Source organism: Acartia tonsa, chromosome 8, assembly GCF_053477335.1.
Source record: "Acartia tonsa isolate MP-2025a chromosome 8, ASM5347733v1, whole genome shotgun sequence".
Classification (NCBI taxonomy): domain Eukaryota; kingdom Metazoa; phylum Arthropoda; class Copepoda; order Calanoida; family Acartiidae; genus Acartia; species Acartia tonsa.
In genome coordinates, this window is record NC_137267.1 from 6,414,912 (window position 1) to 6,437,427 (window position 22,516).

The 22,516-nt window shown below is 38.6% G+C and overlaps 1 protein-coding gene across 2 annotated transcripts in view; it reads left to right on the top strand.

Moving 5' to 3' along the window:
• LOC145325878 (uncharacterized) overlaps window positions 1-22,516 on the top strand; it is a 112,343-nt gene that overhangs the window by 79,274 nt on the left and 10,553 nt on the right. For both annotated transcript variants that reach the window (XM_080168855.1, XM_080168856.1), the window contains 6 exons: window positions 2,025-2,141; window positions 17,833-17,941; window positions 19,804-20,091; window positions 20,520-20,665; window positions 20,913-20,978; window positions 22,031-22,140. In XM_080168855.1, coding sequence (XP_080024981.1) covers window positions 2,025-2,141; window positions 17,833-17,941; window positions 19,804-20,091; window positions 20,520-20,665; window positions 20,913-20,978; window positions 22,031-22,140 — 836 coding nt within the window. The remainder of the gene's footprint in view (window positions 1-2,024; window positions 2,142-17,832; window positions 17,942-19,803; window positions 20,092-20,519; window positions 20,666-20,912; window positions 20,979-22,030; window positions 22,141-22,516) is intronic.

Here is a 22,516-nt window from a genome sequence, read left to right on the forward strand (position 1 = left end):
CAAGTTGAATTTATAGTCAGTTGTTCCCTCCCGCCCTCTCTTAACATTGCAAAAACATTTTTAAGGTGTCAACGATGACTTATAAAAACAGTGGATTTAATAAATCTATGGATAAAGTATTTTAATTAAAATTTGACACATAGAAACACAAAAATATATACATTATACACATTAGTATTTAGAGGGAGTGAAAAATCGAGGCTTTATAAATAACTTTTCTCAAGTTTTCTTTGAAACAAGGATGACAACATCCATAAAAGCGAAGCACTGAAACGGTAGGACAAACGGACATTGACACTTGTATAGTGTCAGAATAATCAAAATATAAAAGTATAAGAAGCAAAATTGCAAGTATTTTTTTTTTAAAAGTGCTTGATACAGGATAATGTTTATGGACATACCTACATTTTTAAGACTTGATTATAGAGTTCCTTTGCTTATAATTTTGTAATTTGTTGTCCAAGGAATCAATATACCAAAAATCAGATCAAACGGATAATTAGATCACATACAATTTTTTTTGTTAAAAAAGTAGAAAAATCAACATGTTTAAAATGGACGTACGGACATTCTGGTAATGATTATAGAGTTACTACGCTTTCTAAATCGTACATAACTACTACAGGAATCATCATGCAAAGTTTGAAATCGATAGGACAATTCTAACATGCATAAATTAACGAAAAAAGCTATCTCATCTGTCTCGGACGAACGTACGGACCGACCCTAATTATAGAAAAGCTTCGCTTTTAAAAATGCACTTTCTTTCCACTAAATACTAATGGGCGAAGATTATTTATCTTCAATTATCCTTTCGTAGAATCCCTATTGCTATAACATAATGCATAGCACTAAAAGAACAACTCATTCAGGAAGTAACACAAGGCTATTAGTATATAATCTACTCTTAAAAATTATATTATGGTTCGAATCCTAGTAATTGTCTCTATCAAAGCATTTTAAAATGACATCTAAGGCATTAAAAGGTTTTTATGTTTGATAAAACCAAACAATAAACAATTAATTTCATATTATTCAAAGTTTTATTTACAGTTTTAATATCAAAATAAAAGATTAAGTGTAAATTTAAGATGATGTTTCTTAGAAATTACAAATTCTTTCTTTCTTTTAAAATTTTTTTTATAGTGATTTTATGGTATTAATTGTAATTGCGGACAAAGCCCAATCTGTACCACTTTTGCGCCACTTTTGATTTCTGTGACGTCATACAAATGAGGAAGATGAGAGGAGAAGTTGGAAAAAAATCCCCTAAAAAGAGATGTAGAAACCCTCATTTTTATGACGTCACAGGAGTCAAAAGTGGTGCAAAAGTATTAAAGATTGGGCTTCGTCGTAATTGCGGTACATAGCTTCGGGCACAATATTTATTTCATTCATAATTTATATTAATGACTAATGTCACCCTGTGAAGTTTAGGATTATTTTCAAGTTTTTGTGTTCTTTTGAATTTCTACTACAGATTAATAAAAAGAAATTTTTTTTTATTGACCAAGTTTTAGGCTATTTAAAACAAATGTATCTGATAAACAAATAAAAAAGTATGGAATATGAAATGCTTACAATAATTTTTAACAAAAGAGTAAAGGATATTTAGTTTTTATTGCATCGTATTATAGACAGCTTTCCGCGGATATCAAAATGAAAAATTGTAAGATTAAAACCAGTTTATCATCCCGAGGGGATGAAAACCCAGGCTAAAGAAAACTGGTATTAATTTTCATAATTTTTATTTCAATAATTGTGAGAAATTGTATGTAATACAATTCTATACATGATTTTTTATTATGGCTGAGAACCGATTCTAATCCTGCGGATATTAATCGGTTTTGAAGCCATACTGAGCTGGATCTTTAAATCATTTTAGTGGTGAGCCAGATCGGGATGAGCCAACTTTCCACCGAGTAATGAGAGCACAGCATTTTATGAAATACCGCGCAGTGATTGGCTGAAATTCGGCTCACCCCGATCTAACTTACCACTAAAATGATAACAATTATATTTAGATACTAGAGGTATCACCAGGACGTGTGGCAGCCCTGCAGCCTGGAGCCAGAGTTTGTGCGTACTGGAGCAGCAAGTATCATTACCTCCATCCTGGCACTGTGGTAGAGAATACACAGGTATACATACATCATTTTATTACACGTCCTTTGTCTGAGAGTCCTTTTACATTAATTCACGATTGATTTGTTTACAATAGAAAAAAAGGCTTCTGTTTGTCTGTCTATCTCTTAAGATCTCGATAACTTCTGGACAATTGGTTCTAGTATTGAGTATATAAGCCTATAGGCCATCCAATGTTTTTAAGATTTTTTTTTGAGGATAGGACCCCCACCTCCCCTCAGTGCAAAAATTGTGAAAAATCCAATAATTTTGTTTGCTTTATAACATAGCTGGAAAAAGTGTCACCAAGATTTAGCCATGTGACGTCATAAAAATAAGGAATTATCCATCTCTTTTTTAGGGATTTTCTTTCCCACTTCTCCTGTCATCTCCCTCATTTTTATGACGTCACATGGCTAATTTTTGAGACTCTTTGTCCAGCCACTTTATAATAAATGATAAATATGGACGGTTACCCTCCCATACTCTAATAGGGACGAAGCCGACAGCAATTTTCATGATAAATTGTTATAAATACAAAAAAAGGTTCCATTTGAACTTTATGTTTCGCTTATCAGCATAAATAATTGCTTCATAATCTATAACGGGGGCTCAATAGTATATGGTGCGGTAGCCGCACTTTAATTTTGTGCGGATTTGTAAATAACTATCTTGAGGATTTTTAAAAATGACAATTTTTTGCTTTCGATTACGACAGCTACCAAACCTTAAGTATTATTACTGTCAATAATATATCTAAAAAACAAGAAAGATAATATCCATATTTCTAATTCCCCAATTATGAAAATATCAATAGTATGTATGTAATATTAAGTAAAACAAGGATGACAACATCCTTAAAAGCGAAGCACTGAAATAATAGGACAAACGGACATTAACAAAAGTAAAAAAATCAACATGTTTAAAATGGACGTACAGACATTCTGGTAATGATTATAGAGTTGCTACGCTTTCTAAATCATACCTAACTACTACAGGAATCACCATGCAAGTTTGAAATCGATAGGACAATTCTAACATGCCTAAATTAACAAAAAAAAGATTTCCGTTCCGCACGAAAGGACCGACCCTAATTATAGAAAAGCTTCGCTTTTAAAAAGATACTCACAATCAAAGTTGATTATCTAGCTACTGCACTCCAAATATTGCATGCATGAGTGTGCAAAAACTCTGTTACTCAAGCCAATCAATAGCATTCATGTGACATCTAAAGCTCGCTAGTTCAGCTAGTAAATTATATGTGATTTTTACTGTCAGAATAATTCTTAGGAATCACCTTGTAGGTGTTAAAGTATACCATGATATGATCTATGTGTTTTCAAAACTACGAGAAAAAAAATCACAGCTTTTGAATGATTGATTGAACTGTAAACCTAAATTATGGAAGCTTTTTACAGTGGCTATAAAAAATGACGTCATACTGGCCTACCTTTGGTCAATTAAAATGTATACTGGCCGGCCAATGAAATTTAGTCTGTGTATTGGCCTATCATTGGTCATTTGTATTGTATGACGTCATTTTTTATAGGCACAATAAAGTATAAAGAGCTTCAAATTATGCCATAATAAGATCGATCTATGCTAAAGCAGTAATGCGAAATGTACAACACAATTTTAGCACAGTATATGCAACATTTTAGCTATGTTTTTTTAGTTGGCTTATGAAAATACCTAAATTACGGTCAACTGAATTTGAGTTTCCGATTGTGTACATAGCACCCTCATCCTATCTCAATATTTGCTACTAGCTAAATAAGCTATAATGTATAAATCGTTTATGCATTAAAAATTTTAATTTTTCAAATTTTGATTTTTTTTATTGGAAGTTTAAACTTTTTTAGCTACTATTAAATATTGAGATAGGATGAGGGTGCTATGTACACAATCGGAAATTCAAATTCAGTTGACCTAAATTACAGATATGATCTACAAAAAGCCCATTTGTATTTCATTACTTCCCTATTCGCTCAATAATATTGCTTCTTGGTTTAGCCTTTAATTAGATTATTGTATTTACTAGGGAGAAAGTGTCATGTGTGACGTCATAGAAATACGTCTAAATTAATTTTTTATGGGTTCCTTTTCCCTTGTCATCCTTAATTTTAAGGCGTATTTTTATGACGTCACACATGACACTTTCCGTATCTCCATTTAACAAATAATGTTTTAAACGCAGGTTGCACTTTTTAATTGGGAGGGTTTTGTAAAAAAATTAACAATTAAAAACTTCATTTGGGGGGGGGGGGGGTTATATTTTTATATCTTAGAGGCAAAGGCGCCCAGGCAGTTTTTTGGGGGAGGGGGGAATCACCCCTTTACACCCCCCCCCCCCCTCCTTGGACGTCCCTGGTTTAGACGTACTTACATTTTGATACTTAATAATAAAGATGCTTTGATTAAGACACAAAAGATAAAGAAGAATTAAATGCTATAGAAATGGTGAAAAAAAATCTTGTTGAAAAAAAACGTTTTTTGCATTAGTTAAAGACTTATTCACCTATCCGTTGCGAAAAAAAAACGGACGTACCTAAATAGAACGCAGAAAAACTTCGCATAAGAAATACCAAATTAATATAACTTAAGAAATAGATATTCAAATAATTAGAATTTTTGTTTGAAAATGTATATAAGCAATAATTTATTAATTTTATTAACCATGACAAAAGCAATTAAACAAGAGAGATGTTTTTTTATGGGCTTATCACCTTATTAAGCACTACTTTAGTATCTAAAGGAGCTTTATTTGAAACTACTCAACTTTAGATGACATTTTTACATTTTTTTCTTCTAAAAATTACCCCATACTCTAACTATTACTGTTGCGCACCTGACATAGTAGCAGTAGGAACCATTTTTATGACGCCGAGATTCGAACCTATCACCTCCCCGACGACGAAAACCCTTCAGGATAAAATCTATGAGTTTTTCTAACCTCGTGCAAATTTGTATATTTCATATCTAAACGTATGTAAATAAAGTCCCCACCCATTCGAAATGATTTTATTAAAATTTACAAAATTTTACTATGGGCAGAATGCAGTAATAGAAGGTGTGCCTTGCGTTCCACATATTTTATATTTGCAAGTGTTTTACAACCTATAATACAAAGTAGAATGATGTCTGTACGTCCGTCCGTCTGTCCCTTAAGATCTCGACAACCACTGAACCGATCGGATTCTACTCTTCAGGGAATATACCTTCTGGTCCTGTGGTGGTTTTAAGTTATTTTCTTGGGGGGTGGGACACCCCCCCCCCCTTCCAAAAAAAACAATAAAATCCCCCTCGTTTTTTATAAAAATATTTTTTAAATTAGTCGTCGCAGCACCAGAGGACTAAATATAATAAGAAGATATGTTGTTCTATGATGAAATTTATAAATATACTATCGGCATCGCCCCCTAGAAGCCTCTATGTAGCACTTAAGGCGATGGGAGTGTGTGGGGGGGGGGGTTTAGATGTGACTCTAAAATTTTCAATTGAAGTTTTAAAAAATTAAGGAAGGGGGGGGATTTTTTCTAGAGATGATTTCTCTTAGAAGGGTGAAGATACCCTTTCTCAAAATTGTTATAAATCTTTATTAGATCTATAAGAAGCTTCACTGTAAAGGAGAACCATAAAGGTTTAGCGCTACAAACAAAAAAAGCCTACATCTTTATATAACATGTTTTGTAATGCGATTCTAGAGGCCACTATAAATTTTACGATTGTTCAATTACAGTGTATACTGGCCTCTCATTGGATAATTTTTTACGTCATAATCAGAGTCAGACACTTTTACTAGGTTCTTGTAATGATATGCGGTTCTGACGCTTTAATAATGTGATAAATTTGCGGAGTTGATGGTTATACCGCAAGAGTCTATGTGCATTTTTACTGCCTTTAAATCTTCTTGCTTTGGCGTTCCTTCAAAAAAGGAGAATATTCGCTTCGGCTACGTCCGTACAAAACTTTCAGTCTAAATTAGCCTAGCCTAAAAATTACTGAGCTTACGGTCAGAGAAAATGCGCGTTTTTTTTTATAAATTCTTATACGTGAAATTCTGCCTTTTTGGCCTATAATTACATAAAATTTCAAAGAATATTGAGTTTTAATTCTTAAGGATTGGGGTTAAAGTACGTTTTTAGTGCAAAATAATTTTAAGTATTGCCCTTGAGGAAAAATGCACTTTCCACATAAAAATTACAGAGATTATGGAGAAGATTAAATAATATATTTTTATTAACAATGAAAAATATATCATGCTATAAAGGAAAAAGTTAAGTTAAACGAATTTTAAATTAAGAGTACACATATTGGATGTAGAATATACGTGGATATTATGACAAGGGAAAAATTGTTGTTCATTTTGGTTGCTAACATGGAACTAGTTTATTTGTCAGTTCATTTATCCAGAAGGAGGGGAGGGGTTGGGAAAAAGGGGAGGGAAGAGTAGCAATCGTTATTATAGCCTGCTGCTTGTTTCACTTCATTAGGAATCCAAGTAATAAGATATCCACAAATTCTACATACACACATAAAGAGGGTTCATTAAGTTTTTAAATATCACAGTAAAAAAAAAACATTTTTATGACATATATTGCCACTAAAGCTTTTACTTATTTCATTTTTGTTAGATTTCTTATAGTAGTTTATATCATTCAATTTTTCATTTAATTTAATGCTCAAGTAGCTTATATATTTTAACACGCAGACACGTGATTGGTCCATTTTAGCGGCAAGTTCAGAATTTTTAAAATTTTAAGTTGTGACATCTTTCTCTCTTTGCATTGTCAAAATAGAATAAACAATTTTTCTCGTATTCATTCGAATCCGGTGGATAGGAACTGGTTCTCATCCATACGAAAAAACCATGTCTATCATCGTATTATATCCAGCTTTCTACGAATATAGAAATGTACAATCATAAGATTAAAACCAGTTTTTTTAGCCGGTGCCTTCGGCACCACGGGGCTAAAAAACTAGTTTTAATCTTATAATTGTACATTCTATATCCGCGGAAAGCCGTTTATAATACGATACGAGAAATAACTATTCTCGTATTCATTCGAATCCAGTGGATAGGAACTGGTTCTCATCCATACGAAAAAACTATGTCTAGCATCGTATTATAATATAAAAATGTACAATCATAAGATTAAAACCAGTTTTTTAGCCGGTGCCTTTGGCATCTCGGGGATAAAAAAACTGGTTTCAATCTTATAATTGTGCATTCTATATCCGCGGAAAGCTATTTATAATACGATGCGAGAAATAACTATTATCACATTTGTGATTTTTTACTCCTGAAAATTTATTATCAAAATGAAAGATTAAGATCATGGCGGGACTAAAATCCATAACTATTTTAAAAATTATATGGCTATTTTTAAAATATTTTAAGTAGTTAGCAATACTATAGTACACAGCACAAATCTTCAACTCATATGATTAGATGGCCAATTTTAAACTATTCAAAATAATTATAGAACAGTACACTGTACAAACTTCGTAAATACCTATTGTTTGTCTTCAACTCATATGATTAGATGGCCAATAATAAACTATTTCAAATAGCTCCAGAATAGTATATTGTACAAATCTCTAAGAAAACTCTTATCTATTTTTAACTCATTTGATTAGATGGCCAATTTTAAACTATTTAAAATAATTATAGAATAGTATATTGTACAAATCTCTAAGAAAACTCTTATCTATTTTCAACTCATTTGATTAGATGGCCAATTTTAAACTATTTAAAATAATTATAGAATAGTACACTGTACAAACTTCGTAAATACCTATTGTTTGCCTTAAACTCATATGATTAGATGGCCAATAATAAACTATTTTATTGCAGCACAAATGCTGCATTTTCAAATCCATTTCATATACACTTACAAACTTCAGTTCCATTGCAAAAGTTTATTGTCAAATTCATTCCAAATTTGTTGAGGTAGAAATTTTATAAAATAAATAAAAATGACTAAGCTTAAACATACTTTATGGCAGTCTGTTATAGATATTAGGTTAATTTATTTTTAATATCATTATTTTATATTTTTTATTTATGGTAATAGTATCTATAATTAATGTCTTTCCAAATGAATTATAGAGAAGCTTTGTTAATTTGAATCTCTGCATCATACATATGTGGTATCCGCCTAGGATAAATGGCAGACACCAGAGTTCAAATGACTACGGCAGTGTGAACAGACGTGGACACCTATACTATAGAGAAGCTACGCTTCTCTAGCAATCACTAAATAATAAACAGAGTCTATTCAGTTGTTTCTTTATTGAAGGTCTAAGGATTACTAAAGTTGTACAACATAATATAAATACATATGGATTAGGAATAAAGATAGTTAAAGGTAAATCATACAAGTAAAACATAGATAGTTGCAATGGTTAGGTAGATGGCTATCCCTGTCCGGGGGAGGCAGGATAGCCCATGGAACAGCACAATAGGTAGATAAGCATAGAGGGGTTGAGTGGTAGGTCTGGGTACTAAAAGGGAAGGTTTGATGATTACTGTGACAACAACAGTCTGTGTGGGGGTGATTCTATCAGGTGAGGGAAGGCTTAGATCCTTTATCCTCAGGGCTGAGGTGGTGCTGATAACTTGGTGGTTGAAGGGGAAGGTTCCGGTGCTTAAGAAGGGAGAGGGAGGGGTAACACCCCTCCCTCCACTTACAGGACAACTGAGAGATGAAATCAATACCGTTATCTGACATATTTTCAGGTGGCTTTACAATTGTAGAATAACAGGATTTAGCTGGGTGCGTAGCATCACTATAATGTCTTGGTTTCTGCATGGCCCAGAGTTGCCGCATACCACAACTCTCCCCTCGGAAGGCTGGGAGGGGTTGTCTGCACCGCCAGACTTCCGACAGTGGTTGCGGCCTTCAGTTTGTTGTCCTTGTGGAATGGGTCCGCCAGGATACCAGCTGCTGAACGGTGGTAGACTCCAGCCCTCCCCAGGTCGAACGGAATCTGCTATATCTGCTGGAGTAGCTGGTCCTGTTGGATGTTCTGGCCGTTGGATGTGTACCTCTGAGGCCACCCTGGCAACCTCCAGGGGTGGCACAGCACATGAGGGGGCTTGGACCAACAGCCGCCTGGTATACACCTCTTCAGGTTTCTCTACTGGGCTGGTGGTCTCCATCGTGTTGGTCACCTTGCTGCTGGCAGGCTGGCTATTGGATGCAGGCGCAGCTTCTTCGCCCTTGGGGCTGGTCAGGTTCATTCGGCTTCCAGGGTCTCTGGCAACGCGGGCAGGTGGTGGTTGCCATACTGTAGGAACGTTGCCTCCATTAGGCTCATCCTGGACATTGGCAGGGTGGTGCATGGCAGTCAGACCTGCAGGGTAGGGGAAGGTAACAGTCCATCCCCTGTGCCGGAGGCTGTCTTGGATCTGCAAGGGTGGCTCCGCTCTAGTTGGCCCATCCACGGCCACTGCTGCTGGTGGACTGGAGGCACAAGGCTCCGGATTTCCTCCCCTAGCCTGAAGGTGTCCAGGCACATCGTCTCCATCTTGGGTAGACATAATTGTTGAGGATCCTCTACTGCTATGGTTAGGCTCGGCACTTGGCGCATCTAGTTGAGTTACTCCCCAGGCAGCGGTCAAAGCTTCTTCAGTTTGGCTGGTAATGGCTGATATCCTGGTTCCTGGGGCAGATGCAGGGGGCGCAGGCAAGTTTGACCCAGCACAAACTTCCTGGTACACCAATGCAATACAATTACCCTGGCTTGGTTGAGGGAGGTAGACAGCTGGACGCAGTTGAGGGTGAGGGACAGCTGGACTCTCCCTGCTGGCTGGGGGCTCTGGCTGACTGGGGGTGACGGGTGTCACCCCTTCCTCTGGGGCTGCAGGCTCGTTCCGGGGTCCAGGTATCTCGGTGGCGGCGACGGTTGTCGCCCCAGGCACCAGCGTGGGGGCGCTGGATAGCACCCCCCAGTCTTCACAGGGGTCCAGGTCTCTCGGTGATGGCGACGGTTGTCGCCCCAGGCACCAGCGTGGGGCGCTGGATAGCACCCCCCAGTCTTCACAGGTGGCGGCGACGGCTGTCGCCCCAGACATCAGCTTGATGGTGCAGGGAAGACGGGTACCATCATGTTGAGGCCGACCGGCAGAGGCCGCAGGACTTCTGGCTCCGCAATGTTGGTTGGCTGCACGAACACCGGTCCCATGTGGTTGAGGCTGAAGTCCAGGCCAACCCGGTTGGGTTCAGCCGCTCCTCCCAGCACGTTGATCCTGGCCACTATGGTCCCAATCTGAGACACAGACTCCTGGGTGGCCGCGGCCCCAGCGGCGGCAGCTGGTTGGGGTGACGGCTGGGCATCTCCCTCCAGGTAGACCTGGGTGTCAGACTGGTTGTATGCAGGTTGTTGGGCTGCCTGGTGTTTCTTCATTGCCTGGTCCCAACCGGTTCTACACTTGGCGGCTGTGTGGCCGTTGAAGCGGCAGCGCTCCTTTGTCCAGCTGGATCCCATCAGTCCGGCTTCCCCAGGGTGTATCAACCTGCCAGGTCTCTCATCCTCCAGTTGGGGCACCAGCTGACAAACAGGGTCTCCCCTACTAGGGATCAGGCAGTGCTGGGCTGCTTGTGGTGGCTCCTTGGTAGCATTCAGCCTCCTCCCCATACACATAGGTCCCTTCCATCCAACAGCGGCTCTCCTCTCCTGGGTGGCGAGGCCAGCCTCGGCCTTAGCTTCTGCAGGTGCTTCTCCACATGAGGGATCCTGCCTCCAGTTACGCCAGGTAGTTGGTAGCAAAGGCCGTTGATGGTGCCAGTCGGAAGGGGGGCTATGATCTCTGGGGGGTATCTGTGGCCAGTGTGTGGACAGGTACCCACAGTTGAACCAGCAAGGCCCAGAAGATGCCATACTGATGGTAGCCTGAACTGGGTTCTGGACTGCCAGCAGGCTGTTGGTAGCCACCTGAGTTAGGCCAGAGTTGCCAGCTGGTATTGCGTCCCTGCCAGGCTCCGTCAGCTGCTGGTGGGGAGCCCCTGCGGTGATTCTGGTTTTGGCAGGGGGTGGCCTTCTTATTGACTTCCCTAGTTGGAGCTCTGCATCCTGGTGGGCCTCCATCTTCAGCAGCATGGGGGGACTTGGCTGGGTCATGTGCAGTGGTTCAACAGAGTAGAGGCATCTGGTCTTGGAGTGTGGGGGAACAGCCTCACTGCTGCTGGTCAACCCTGCTCCCTCCTTGCTGGGTAAAGCCTTCCACTGCAGCAGGTCACCATTCTCCGTCCTTAGGCCGGTCCCCAGTCGTTCCATGCCTGGGGGCTCCCAGGGAGGCTTGGGTGGCGGCTCCCCCACCCCCAGGTACGCGTCGGGCATCTGGGTGAAGAGCCTATTCCCCTGGGACAGCTCCCCATCCTCCAGGTTGGTGAGGCCAGCGCCAGGGAGGACCTTTCCACCCCAGACACAGGTGGTACTGGCCCTAGGGCTGGGCCCCTTTGGAGTCTCAGTTCTGGTGGTAGTGTCCATCTTGGGGCTGGCCACTAAGTCTCTGAAGCTTGTCACCTTCTCATTGGGCTCAGTCGCATCGTTCAACACTCCCGGGAGGACACATACAGGTTCAACAATCCCCAGTCCAGTATCTCCATTTCTCGTGCGTTGAGCACCAACTGTACAGGAGCTGTGCAGCGGACATCCAGTCACCCTTCCAGACAAGGGCATCTCAGGGACCAGGGGTCTGTGACCTGGCATGTGTTTTATGTTCACTGTACTCAACACAGTAGGCCAAAGTAATAACAGAAGCAGCACCTTGTATGAAGAAGCAGGGAGTGGTGGGGTACAGATGTTGGTGGTTATGATCCAAATGAAGACTTCTGTCCACCACAGTGCCAGCAGCATGCCTAGGCACACAGTTAATGCCCAATCAGGAATGTCTTCTATTGCCGCACGTCGGGCTAGGGGCTGACAATTTCTCATCTTGTAGATATAGGAGCAGAGTAGAGTAGCCGCGTCGCAAGGAGGTTCGAGCCGGCTCACCCCTATTATAGATACTATAGCTGTGTAATTAGGGTGGTAGTCCACGTAGCCGTAGGCTCTGTCCTCCTGGCTCAAGAGTTTCGGTGGCTGGAGTGTCCCCATGATAAGTAGCAGGGGGTTGGTCTGTTGGTGCCAGCGTCTTGTTTAACTGTTGAGCCTGAGTTGTTCTCCTTCCCAGTATAGCTCTTGATTTCTGTGATAACCAGCGGATCTTAGCTTAGAGATAAAAGGGAATATGTGAGGTGTCCATAGATGTCTCTAGGAGCGTATCCGCTAGTAGATATATGGATATGTAGGCTATCTATATATGGCTACACTCCCATATATATATACGTGTATAGGAATATCCCCAGAGCTAGCTAGCTTTCCTCCTTGCTCCAAAAAAATCACGCTTCCTCTGTATATAGTTCACAACTATGAGGGTCTATGGTCAAGGTACACACCACCACTGCCCAGTGTGGGGCATCAAGTCAGGCTATTTCCACAGGGTGGGCGTACTTTCGTTAAGTTACCATATCAGTCTCCAGTGTTGTATGGTGAGGTTAGTATTCACTTACTTGCAACCATGATACAAAAAAACAACACTATTTATCACTTGGGTATTTATATATACATATATTTTTTTCACTAGCCACTCAGCTTTGAAGTAGGGTTGGCAGGGCTAGGAAGATGTTGAGGGTCTGAGCTGGTCTAAGGAACTGATTTAGTTTTCCTTATCACACTGTAGATAGGGAGGGAGGAGCTTGCAAGTTTTTCTTCTAAACAAGGATGACAACATCCATAAAAGCGAAGCACTGAAAAGGTAGGACAAACGGACATTAACACTTGTATAATATCAGAACTGAATAATCAGAATGCGAATGTATAAGAGTCAAAGCAAAATTGTAAGTAAATTTGTTGAAAAACTGCTTGATACAGGATAATGATTATGGACATACTTACATTTTTAGGACTTGATTATAGAGTTGCTTCGCTTATAATATTGTACTTTGTTGACCTAGGAATCAGTATACCAAAAATCAGACCAATCGGATAATTAGGTGACATACAAATTTGTTGTTAAAAATGTAAAAAAAATCAACATGTTTAAAATGAACGTACGGACATTCTGGTAATGATTATAGAGTTGCTACGCTTTCTAAATCGTACCTAACTATTACAGGAATCACCATGCAAAATTTGAAATCGATAGGACAATTCTAACATGCCTAAATTAACGAAAAAAGCTATTTAAAAAAGTAAAAAAATCAACATGTTTAAAATGGACGTACTGACATTTTGGTAATGATTATAGAGTTGCTACGCTTTCTAAATCGTACCTAACTACTAAAGGAATCACCATGCAAAATTTGAAATCGATAGGACAATTCTAACATGTCTAAATTAACGAAAAAAGCTATCCGTGACGGACGGACGGACGTACGGACGGACGGACGGACCGACCCTAATTATAGAAAAGCTTCGCTTTTAAAAATATCTCTGTTGTATGCTATAGAGTGGCCCCTCTCCTGTGTGTGTGTGTGTGTGTGAAATCCCCTTTTCTTGCAACGCGCCTACGCGCCGTCAGAGTGTGCACACAGGTAAAACGCGCTTCTATCCCTCAATCTGCTTCCTCATTGGTCCGCTTGATCTCTCTTTTTCCGTTGAATTTTTTTTGTTGCGTCCTAAGCTCTGCGACCCGTAAATGGCGCTCTGTTCTCCCGGTCGCTATCTCCACACTGTGGGCGGACTTATTTAAGTGTTGGTAGGAGGGGAAGCGCGTGAGGGGACGGGGTAAAACCGTCCGTTCCCCCCTATGGGGAGGGGGGTGTAACAGGTTTGAAGTAACTTGGTTGTGAGGTAATTGTGCCTTTTCCTTAATCCTGAGCTTATTGTTATGTCATCTCAATTGTATTTTCTTCAATGGATGGTGGGCCCCTCCCTTTCCGTTGGAATAAGGGGTGTATTTGTTGTGCTGAAGGCTTGGGGGGGTTAGATTGTTTATCAATGCATTGTTATATTACATCTAGGTTCTATTTTTGGCTTTATCACAATACACAACAGATTTGCTTACCAAGCCTGTTCTATTTTTAGTTTTATCACAATACACAACAAATTTGTTTACCAATCCTTGCTCATAAATCTATTGTTCAGCCTTCACACTAGGGTGGTAATCCCTACAATGTGATATGATATCTGTTTTTCTAGATGGGTGGCTGCGCTGTAGCCTCTCAGGATACTTGTAGTTAACGTAGTTTTTCTTCTGTTTGGTACACTACACTCGTATTTTCGCTCACAGCTCGCAGCTATTTTGCTTGTTTCAGCCAGTTGGCGGCAGGGAATGTCCCGTCCTGCAGCGCCGTGGGTTCGAATCCAGGTGGTGGCGGCAGGGAATGTCCCGTCCTGCAGCGCCGTGGGTTCGAATCCGGAGGGGTGGCGGCAGGGAATGTCCCGTCCTGCAGCGCCGTGGGTTCGAATCCAGAGAGTGGCGGCAGGGAATGTCCCATCCTGCAGCGCCGTGGGTTCGAATCCCGCTATCTTTCGCAGTAAGTAATGGGCCTGTTTCAGCCGTCTGCAATTATTTGGCCTGTTTCAGCCAGTCCGCAGGCCTGTTTCAGCCCTTGAGCTCACAATCCTCCGTTAGATTTCGTCGCTCTTCGCGGTTCTCCGTCGAATTTCGCTTCCACAACTGCTGGATACAGAGTTAGACCTTGCTATCCAGGGTGGGTAATTCAGGTTGCTTGTGTCAGTTTTGCCAGTTTCACTGCTGGGAGTACCTTAGCCTCAGCTGCGCGTCTGCTCTACACTTGTGGTTTGCCGTAATCTCACACAGCTGTCACCAAAAGTTGTGGTATCCGCCTAGGATAAATGGCAGACACCAGAGTTCAAATGACTACGGCAGTGTGAACAGACGTGGACACCTATACTATAGAGAAGCTACGCTTCTCTAGCAATCACTAAATAATAAACAGAGTCTATTCAGTTGTTTCTTTATTGAAGGTCTAAGGATTACTAAAGTTGTACAACATAATATAAATACATATGGATTAGGAATAAAGATAGTTAAAGGTAAATCATACAAGTAAAACATAGATAGTTGCAATGGTTAGGTAGATGGCTATCCCTGTCCGGGGGAGGCAGGATAGCCCATGGAACAGCACAATAGGTAGATAAGCATAGAGGGGTTGAGTGGTAGGTCTGGGTACTAAAAGGGAAGGTTTGATGATTACTGTGACAACAACAGTCTGTGTGGGGGTGATTCTATCAGGTGAGGGAAGGCTTAGATCCTTTATCCTCAGGGCTGAGGTGGTGCTGATAACTTGGTGGTTGAAGGGGAAGGTTCCGGTGCTTAAGAAGGGAGAGGGAGGGGTAACACCCCTCCCTCCACTTACAGGACAACTGAGAGATGAAATCAATACCGTTATCTGACATATTTTCAGGTGGCTTTACAATTGTAGAATAACAGGATTTAGCTGGGTGCGTAGCATCACTAAAATGTCTTGGTTTCTGCATGGCCCAGAGTTGCCGCATACCACACATACACACTCACAACTCTAATCCATGCAATGGATGCAGAATATACATGGATATTATAACAGCGGGAAAATTCAGATTGTTAACATGGAACTCATTTATTGGTCAGATCGTTTATCCGTTAGGAGGGAAGGGGGTGGGGTAAAGATGGTGAAAAGGGGAATCGTTATTTTAGCCCACTACGTGTTTGATAACAAGTAATGATATATCCTTTGTCCATGGTCACTATGAGCTAAGTTTATAACAGGGTTAAAGGATAAGAATGATAGTATGGCTGAGAACTGGTTTTAATCCAGCGGATTTTAACCGGCATGAAAGCCATACTGGAAATATAGTTCTCAACTGCGAAAATAAAACAAATTTAAATTAAGGTTTTTTTTAGAAATTGTTCACTAAATTCAAAATCAATATGATAGGATTAATATATTTTTTCTTTGAGTCAAAAAAGGAAAATATTTCTTTTCCATAAGATAAATGCTTATTATACTGTTGGTTTTTTAACTGTTTCACTTATTCCTTTACCCCAAATGAAAAAAAAATTTAACATTGAACATAAATTATTGCAGAATACGTGATACTATTCGCAATGCATATTACAGTCACGGATAAATGGATATGTTAGTAAATCAACATTTTGCCTTTTAGTTTTTGGCCAGTAAAACAATTTCTGTTTATTGTTTGATTGTTTTCTTTGTTAATAACACAAGCATGAAATTGTTCACAAATATGTAAAATAAATATATTATCTAATAAGGACGTCCAATGGTGGGGTAAAGGGGTGATTACCCCTCCCCCAAAAATTTTAAAGTTTGAATTTTTACCATTCCCCTCCCCCTCAAAAAAATGAAGAAAACTTGAACGTAAGCATCCCCTAAATTTTGAATTTGAATTTTTAACCCCCCCCCCCCCCTCAAAAAATGAAAAGGCTTGGACGTCCTTTTAATCGAACATAAAATAGAATCATATTTTTTCAATGTATTCAAAACACGGAGAAAAAAAATCTTCTAACTTAAAAACTTAGAAAAAAATCTTTCAATGAAAACATCCTAAAATGTTAAATCTAATATTTCTTTACTTTTTCTTTACTCTATGAATAGGAACAAATGTATGGAATGCTTTAATTTTCAACTTTGTAACTATAAAAATACTTTGCTCATAAATAGGATAGTTTGAAATGATAAAAGTAGTAGGGTGTTTGTTTGAATGCATGTTTGGTTTTTTCATCGAGGTTTTAGGCTGTTTCTTAGGAAGAATGAGGGGTCAACCTTAACAAAACTGTTTAAATTTCATCCATAATTAATTTTTGAGAAGTTATCATAGAATAACAAGGATGACAACATCCATAAGTAGTGAAGAAGAAAAAACATGGATAAAAATTTAGACTCAGTGATGATGTTTGTAATATGACTGACAAACAAGCAGCCGAAAAAAACCTTTTCCCTATAGCCCTGCGGACTAACGAACAGACAGATTAAGTGAATTATAGAGTAGCCTCGATACTAAAACCGTAATAGTTATTTTTCGCATCGTATTATAAACGACTTTCCGCGGATATAGAAAGTACAATTATGAGATTAAAACTAGTTATTTTAGCCCCGACGGCTAAAATAACTGGTTTTAATCTTATGATTGTACATTTCTATATTCGTAGAAAGCTGGATATAATACGATGCTAGACATAGTTTTTTCGTAATTCTTAAATGTTGGCATGCATAATGTATGTCCTTGGTCCTAATCAAGGTACAAACTGCAAACTCGCAGCGTGATTAAAAAGTCATGTTGCTGTGTGTGTCCAATCACATACGATGCGAGAAATAACTATTCTCTTATTCATTCAAAACCGATTAATATTCGGTGGATTAGAACCGGTTCTCGTATATAGGAAAAATCTATGTGTAGCATCGTATTATATACAGTTTTCCGCGGATATAAAAATGTACAATCATAAGATTATAACCAGTTTTTTTTTGCCGTGCCTTCGGCATCTTGGGGATAAATAAACTAGTTTTAATCTTATAATTGTACATTTTATATCCGCGGAAAGATGTTTATAATACGATGCGAGAAATAACTATTATTAATTAATTTCTCATTTTTCTCTAACTTATTTCCATTTATTTACACTCTAATTTCATTTATGTTCCTAATGTTCTGATTTTCATCGAAGCATCTGTACAATTATCTTTTTTTCAGGGTTTGAATTTACCGCGAGATTATGTTGTCATCGAGTTGGACGATGGGGACTCGAGAGATTTTCATATTGACAGCATCAGATACCTCCCACCTAGCTATCCTCTTGTAGGTAAGACGACTTTTAGTATGATACCTCCCACCTAGCTATCCTCTTGTAGGTAAGACGACTTTTAGTATGATATCTCTCACCTAGTTATCCTCTTGTAGGTAAGACGACATTTAGTATGATACCTCACACCTAGCTATTCGCTGGTAGGTAAGACGACATTTAGTATGATACCTCCCACCTAGCTATCCGCTGGTAGGTAAGACGACATTTAGTATGATACCTCCCACCTAGCTATCCTCTTGTAGGTAAGACGACTTTTAGTATGATACCTCCCACCTAGCTATCCGCTTTTAGGTAAGACGACTTTTAGTATGAGACCTCCCACCTAGCTATCCGCTTGTAGGTAAGACGACTTTTAGTATGATACCTCCCACCTAGTTAGTTATCCTCTTGTAGGTAAAACGACATTTAGTATGATACCTCCCACCTAGCTATCCGCTGGTAGGTAAGACGACATTTAGTATGATACCTTCCACCCAGCTATCCGCTTGTAGGTAAGACGACTTTTAGTATTAAAAAGGTGGTGTATTTATCTAGAAGACGACATTTATTGCATTGCAGACAACTTTTTATGAAAAATAATCTTTATGCCAACGGTAGACTTAGATTTTGATGTTTCAAGGGAAACTTATGTAGGTTTTAGGCTAATTTATTGCTATTTTTTACTGATGGCAGCTAAAGCTTTGATAGTCAAAAATAATATATTCTTTTTATAGCACTATATTCAGCTTTATGTATATTCTCGTTTTTAAAAATATACAAAAAAAGGAGTTTCATAGGGTTAAAAAATTTGCTTTCAAAAGCTGTATGTAAAGATACAAAGAATTTCATCTTGGTTAAAGTTTACAAAGAGCCCAGCTTGATATCTGTTGTCTTGAAGCCAGGATAGGACAATGGAGTAAAATTCTATCTCCCCCCCAAATTACTATGTGTGAACTCATACCTTAAGTAATTTACAGGAAAGTGAGGGGTTTAGATACGTTTTCATACTTTTGATATAATAATTTTTTGCTTTAAGATTCAATAAAAGTTTGGTTTGTTTGTTTAAAATAAATTTACATATCTCCAGCTATCTAAACTCAGTAATACAAAATGATAAGCCTTAATTTCATTTGCTTTCTTGCTTTATTCTCTCTTTATCTGTAAGATTTACCCTATCTTATGCAAATAATAGTTACGGGTTTTGGATAAGTTTCAATCAGTTTGAAAATGTTATTGAATATATTTCTTTAATTACTGCCAAAAGTTATACAGTTAAAAAATTTTTAAAATATGTTTTGTTTAGTTAATTTTTACTCAAATTTTCATCAACTATAATATTCTATCATATAAATTTCCATCCATAAGTTCAGAACTGCTTTATTTACAAATATATTTGCATATTTGCGCAATGCTATAAAACTAGATTTTCTGCATGAAACTTAATTTCTCATATAGATATATTATGCGCTTTTACCATCAAGTGAAACAGGGTGCTGACAATTGGAAAATAAATAAAATCTTTGTAAATTACGAAGTGTCAAATTCTATCTTTGGTAACTTGTAAATTTTTTTCCAGTATGGCTTTGAAACAGATTAATATCCGAAAAATCATGTATCTTATCGAATTATATCCAGTTTTTTTTATGAATAAAAGATGTATAATGTTAGCCCGTGCCTTCGGCATCTCGGTACTAACTAAACTAGTTTTAATTGTAGTTTTCATATCTGCGGAATGCTGCTAATAATACGATGCGAAAAAATAGCTATTCTTTACCTTTTTATAACACTTTTTCTTTTTCTGTATTATCGGATTTTTTTTATATGTATAGGAAAAAACTTTAAAACTCTAAAAGTGTTGAATAATGCTTCTTTATTTTTAGTCGGCGAATCGGATCCTTTGAACGGCCTCGGTCTTGTTCGTCGGCGCCGGACATCTAGCATTGAATCCTCACCCAGTAAGCCATCCAAATCCGACAAGCCGGAGAAAAAATCCGGCGACAAAAAGTCTGAGAAATCTGCGAAGAAGCCGCGCGAACACTGGAAATCGGAGATTATCACGACCAACCTAAAAATCCGGATCCGCTCGCCGGAGTCGGATGGCGGCGGCGTGGCGGTTAAACAAGAGGACGGTCCGCCAGTCCTCACTCCTCAGAACACTAGTCCGACAGGTATAATTTACAGTCTACCATTGGTTAAAAATGTGTATACTGGCCTAACATTGGTAATTATGCCATTCTTCATTCTTTTGATAGATAAATCGATGAAGGTTGTATTCTTTTTAATAATTTGGTATAAATTTACTATTTAAATTTTTCCTAAAAAAAGCATAGTATGGCTTTGAAACCGATAAATATCCGCTGGATTTGAACCGGTAATAAGCCATACTAAAAAATCATGTATCATATGGTATTATATATAGTTTTCTATGCATATTATAAAAAAGGTACTATCATACTAATAAAACCAGTTTTAGTAGCCCGTGCCTTCGGCATCTCGGGGCTAACAAAATTGGTTTTAATCTTATGATTGTACATTTTTATATCCGCGGAAAGCTCTTTATAATACGATGTGATAGATACTATTCTTTTATTTCCAGGAGACCGAACCTCAAATGAGCATCCTCGACTGTGCCCCAAGCTCGAGCCCGGGATGGGTCGAAACTCTCCAGACAACAACAGACTGCAGCTACCCCCCGGGGCTGGGGAGCTGCCTAACCATCCACCAACTAGAGATGACGATCAGGCACAAAAATGTTTTTTTTTTCAAACCATTTTAGAGGAAAGATAGAACAATGGAAAACAATTTTTTCCCTCCCCATTCTTAGGAGTAAAATTTGCTCTTTAAAGCCATAAGATCATATCTTTATATAACACACAAAAAATATACCTATAGTCCTCTGAATCTCTGAAATTTTTTATATACTGAATTGTTATTTTTAACAAAGATAAAATCATCCTAGTTTGTTAAAACATTTTCTTTGCGTGCACAGGATTCTGCTTTCGAGTCAAATGGAAGGGGAGAGGAAGATGACGAATTATGTGACGAGGATATAGAGGTAAATAGATAGATACATGCACAGATAGACAGGTAGACATATAGACATGCACATAGACTGACGGACTGGACGGATGAATGTTTTGATGGATAGATAGGCAGACAGAAAGACGGAAAGACAGAAAGACAGGCAGATAGATTGATAGACAGACAGACAGAAAGACATATAGACAGACAAAAGGTAGTCAGACAGACAGACAGAAAGTTAGATAGATAGATAGACATTCAGTCAAACAGACATGCAGTCAGACATACAACAGACAGTCAGAAAGACAGACAGACAGACAGACTGACTGACAGAAATACAGATAGAAAGACAAAAAGGAAGATATACAGATAGACAGACAGACAGACACACAGAAAGACAGACAGACAGATAGATAGGTAGATAGATAGATAGACAGACAGATAGACATACAGACATACAGGCAGACATATAGACAGTAATACAGACAGACAGACAGACATACAGAAAGACAGATATACAGGAAGACAGACAGATAGATAGATAGACATTCAGACAGATATGTAGAAAGACAGATAGATAGACAAATAGAAAAAATATATAATTTGGATAGCCACACAGAAAAAATTCAGAGTAGCCTTGCACCTTCCATAGGTTTTAAAAACTTTTAAGAAAGACATTAATTATACAACATCTTGAAAACTTTTTCCCTTTTTTCTGAAACTATATTATCAAACTTTTATTTAATTTTGTAACAAATAGCTTTCTGTGTCTTTTTTTAACAATGCTCTTCAAAACTTTGCACTGGCAAGTCTGAGCAATTAAAAAATTTAAATTAGGTAATTATTCTACTATAAAAAAAAATTTTCTCTCTAAATTTTTTTCTATATTGATCACAATTTAGCAGGCTTTTGTCCAAAATAGAAAACTTACTATTGTCTTATTCTATGTTATTAAGGCATGTTTGTATTGTGCAAACAACCAAATTTGGCCTAAAAAAAGAAGGAAAAAACTCATTATTAAGTTATTTTGATATAATGTTCTAAATTCTAATTATTTTAAAATTCAATTAATATTATATGTTTCAGGTTGACTATCAACGCCGCAGGATGCCGAGCAATGACAAGAGCAAGATTCGGGCCTTTCTACCTCCCCAACATATCTTGTGGGCATGGGGGGACAAGGGGATCAAACCAAAGTAAGTGCTTTATTATATACTAGAGGCTATGGGGTGGGGGGGTAGTCGACCCCACTATTTTAATTTTAGTTTTAAAAAGAAAAAACAATTTTTTTTTTTTTTTTTGGGGGGGGGAGGGTTCGGGGTGTCCCACCCCCCAAGGAAAATAGTTATAAACCTTCCCGGGACCTATGAGTGCTACCCTGTAAAGGAGAACCCGATCGGTTCAGCGGTTAGCGAGATCCTTCGCTACAAACAAACAGACAAACAGACACACAGACAAACAAACAGACAAATAGACAAACAAACAGACAGACATCGTTCTTTATATACTAGCGACTTCGCCCCTAGCCTCTAGGAGCTTTGAGGGTTGAGGGTGCCCCCCCCCCCCCCAAGA